This window comes from Trypanosoma equiperdum, assembly GCF_001457755.1.
Source record: "Trypanosoma equiperdum strain OVI genome assembly, contig: ctg_355, whole genome shotgun sequence".
Lineage (NCBI taxonomy): Eukaryota > Euglenozoa > Kinetoplastea > Trypanosomatida > Trypanosomatidae > Trypanosoma > Trypanosoma equiperdum.
The window spans coordinates 14,214-17,107 of record NW_027124260.1 but is presented as its reverse complement, the minus strand read 5'-3'; the positions used below and the strand labels follow the sequence as shown (position 1 = coordinate 17,107).

General features: G+C 41.5%; 1 protein-coding gene across 1 annotated transcript; it reads left to right on the top strand.

The window, feature by feature from the left end:
• Positions 1-313: 313 nt before the first annotated feature.
• On the top strand, positions 314-1,555 carry TEOVI_000137900 (mitogen-activated protein kinase 11, putative; the record flags this gene model as incomplete). The annotated part of the gene is made up of 1 exon (XM_067224613.1): positions 314-1,555. One exon carries the CDS (start codon positions 314-316, stop codon positions 1,553-1,555), a length of 1,242 nt encoding a protein of 413 aa, XP_067080714.1.
• Positions 1,556-2,894: the final 1,339 nt, after the last annotated feature.

Here is a 2,894-nt window from a genome sequence, read left to right as displayed (position 1 = left end):
TTTTTTTTTTTTTGTAAAAAATATTTCTCCACCTGAGTTGTAAGTCCATGATGGAACAACGCGTGAGGTGAAAGGAACAGAGAGGAAGAAAGATAGAGTGGCGGAAACGGACGGTCTTATGATTGTTTCTTTTCCGACGAGTCTTTCACATTAATTCAATCAAATATGCATAACTGAGTTCTCTCTCTTTTTTTTTCTTTTTTTCTTTACTTTTCTTAATTCTCCTTCTCCTCTTTCTTCCTTTACAAATTACTATTTTTCTTTGTTTTTGCATGCATTTCACAGGGATAGGATTACGCTTTAATTATTAATCATGAACCGTAGTTCGAGGAACCTTGCAGAGATGCAGGATGAGATCAACCAGTTGGACGACCGTTACAAACTTGAAAAGATAATTGGTGCGGGATCCTATGGTGTCGTCATCCGCGCGAGGGATACCACAACAAACGACCTAGTGGCCATTAAACGCGTCAATAAGGAAATATTCGAGGAAATAATCCTTGCAAAACGTATTCTTCGCGAAATCAAGCTGTTGGCACACTTTCACCACGATAATATCATTGGACTCCGTAACCTCATCACCCCGGCCGACCGCGACAACTATGATTACTTTTATATTGTCATGGATGTAATGGAGACCGACCTGAAGCAAGTGCTCCGAACTGGCCAAAGTCTCACGGAAGGTCACATACAATATTTCATTTATCAAATCTTACATGCCCTAAACTTCATCCATTCTTCAGGTGTTATTCATCGAGACATCACCCCGGCCAACATTTTAGTCAATAAAAATTGTGATTTGAAGATATGCGACTTCGGACTTTCCAAAGAGGAGAGTGATCAAGGGGAGCACATGACAGATTATGTTACCATGCGTTGGTACCGTGCACCGGAGCTGGTGATGGAAGATAAGAGGTATTCCGCACAAATTGATGTGTGGGGAGTTGGAAGTATTCTTGGTGAGTTGCTGGGCGCCCGACCCCTGTTTCAGGGAAAAGACCGTGTGAACCAACTGGACAAAATCATTGATGTTATCGGAACTCCATCTGAAGAGGATATAAATTCCATCGGGTCCACTGCGGCGCAGAAGTATTTAAAAAAGAAGTCATTTCGTCCTGCACCCGATTGGGCCTCCGTATATCCCAGAGCGAGTCCAGAGGCGCTGGACTTATTGCGGCGGATGTTGGTGTTCCATCCAGACAAGCGCATAACTGTCGCTGAAGCATTAAAACATCCCTTCCTTAGGGATCTGTACGAGGAATCCGATGTACAGGTTAGTATCCAGCACTTTAACTTTGATGAAACACAACATAAAACAATTCAGGAGGTAAAGTGGGCGGTGTATGATGAGAGTGTGGCATTTCACAAAAACCACCCCCGGACAGCACCTAGGCCACAACAACAACAACATTCTGCGCAACAACCCGCCGCTGCTGCATCTCTTCCAACTGTTGATATCGCTGGAGAGTGGCGGTCAGCGCAACAAACAATTGAGCGGGGCGAGGAGGAATGTGGTGCGGAGCAGTTCGACAAATATGTGGGTTCCGTTGAGTGATCAAATTCAGTTGTTAAAAGGGCGTCTGCGAAAAAAAGAAAATAATAATAATAATAGGAAAATGAAATAAACAAAACAAAACAAAAATAACGAACAAGAAAAAGGAAAGGAAGGAGGAGGAGGAGGAGGAAAGCTGCAAGAGTGGGTATAAGCACGTGCATGTATGCGTTTGTACGTTTTTTTAAAATTTCGTTTTGTCTCAGGGAAGAGCAGCTTTAATGGGATTTCCTCGGCCTGCTTAGCTGATGCTGCGGCGGCCGTATTACGTGAAGGGATGCTAGAAATATGATATAATACGAAGGCCGAGAGGTATATATTGCGTGCGATGGAATAAAGTGAAGAGAAAGTTGTTGGAGGTGACGGTGCAAAAATTCAAAGCTATCAAATAAAGACTCATCGGGTAAATGGGAAATAAAAACTTAAACGAAGAGAAACAAAAGAAAAAAGGGTGGAGGGGAACGTAAATAAGAAACAGATAAGCAGCAACTGACAAAAATATGAAGGTAGGGGTGGTGCGAAAAGAAAGGAAAAATTTGCCCGTGTGTGTGTGTATGTGTTTAAAGGAACGGGGGTCAAAAGTAAAATAAATCGAATGAATAATTGGGGGAAAAAAGGAAAGGAGAGGTTAAATGAAACAAAAGGAAGGAAATATGAGCATATGGCTACAAGTATATGATTCTGTCGGTGGAATGAGATGGTTAAGAGGAGTAGAGGAAATAGGGATTCTACGGAAAAGTGAGTTGATGGAACGTATGGTAAAGGACTGCGGTGGGTTTCGTATGGTTTTACTTATGAAAAGAAAGTCATTTTACCCTCCTCCTGCTGTCCCCGACTTGTGTTTGTTGGTTTTGTTTTGTTTTGTTTTGCTCCGATATTTCATTCCCTTCCCTTCCCTTCCCTTCCCCTCCTAATCTATACGAATTTAGAGGGTGAGCGTTCGGTGTTTGAGGACGTCATGCCACTCACGGATGAATTCTCATGCTCATTTCTTGTGTGTGCGTGGGAAAAGGGCAGGGTAAAGGAGGAATTACTTATTTATTGTATTATTTTTTTTTAAAAAAGGAGAGGAATAGGAAATGGGAAGGTGTGCAGTGAATGACTCAAGGTGATGAGATAGAATATGATGGTTACCGTGGGTGCTTTTTTTTTTTGTTGATTCGTTGGTTGGTTGTTTGATTTATATGTTTCTATACTTATATGTGTGTGCTTGTAGCACCTTCATATTCTGACGTTACATACGCATATTTGATATTTCTTCTTATATTTACTTACATATGTATAGTCCTAAAAATTCTTTAAGCAGCGCCAGCAACAAAAAGAATGCTTGACTTCCATCACA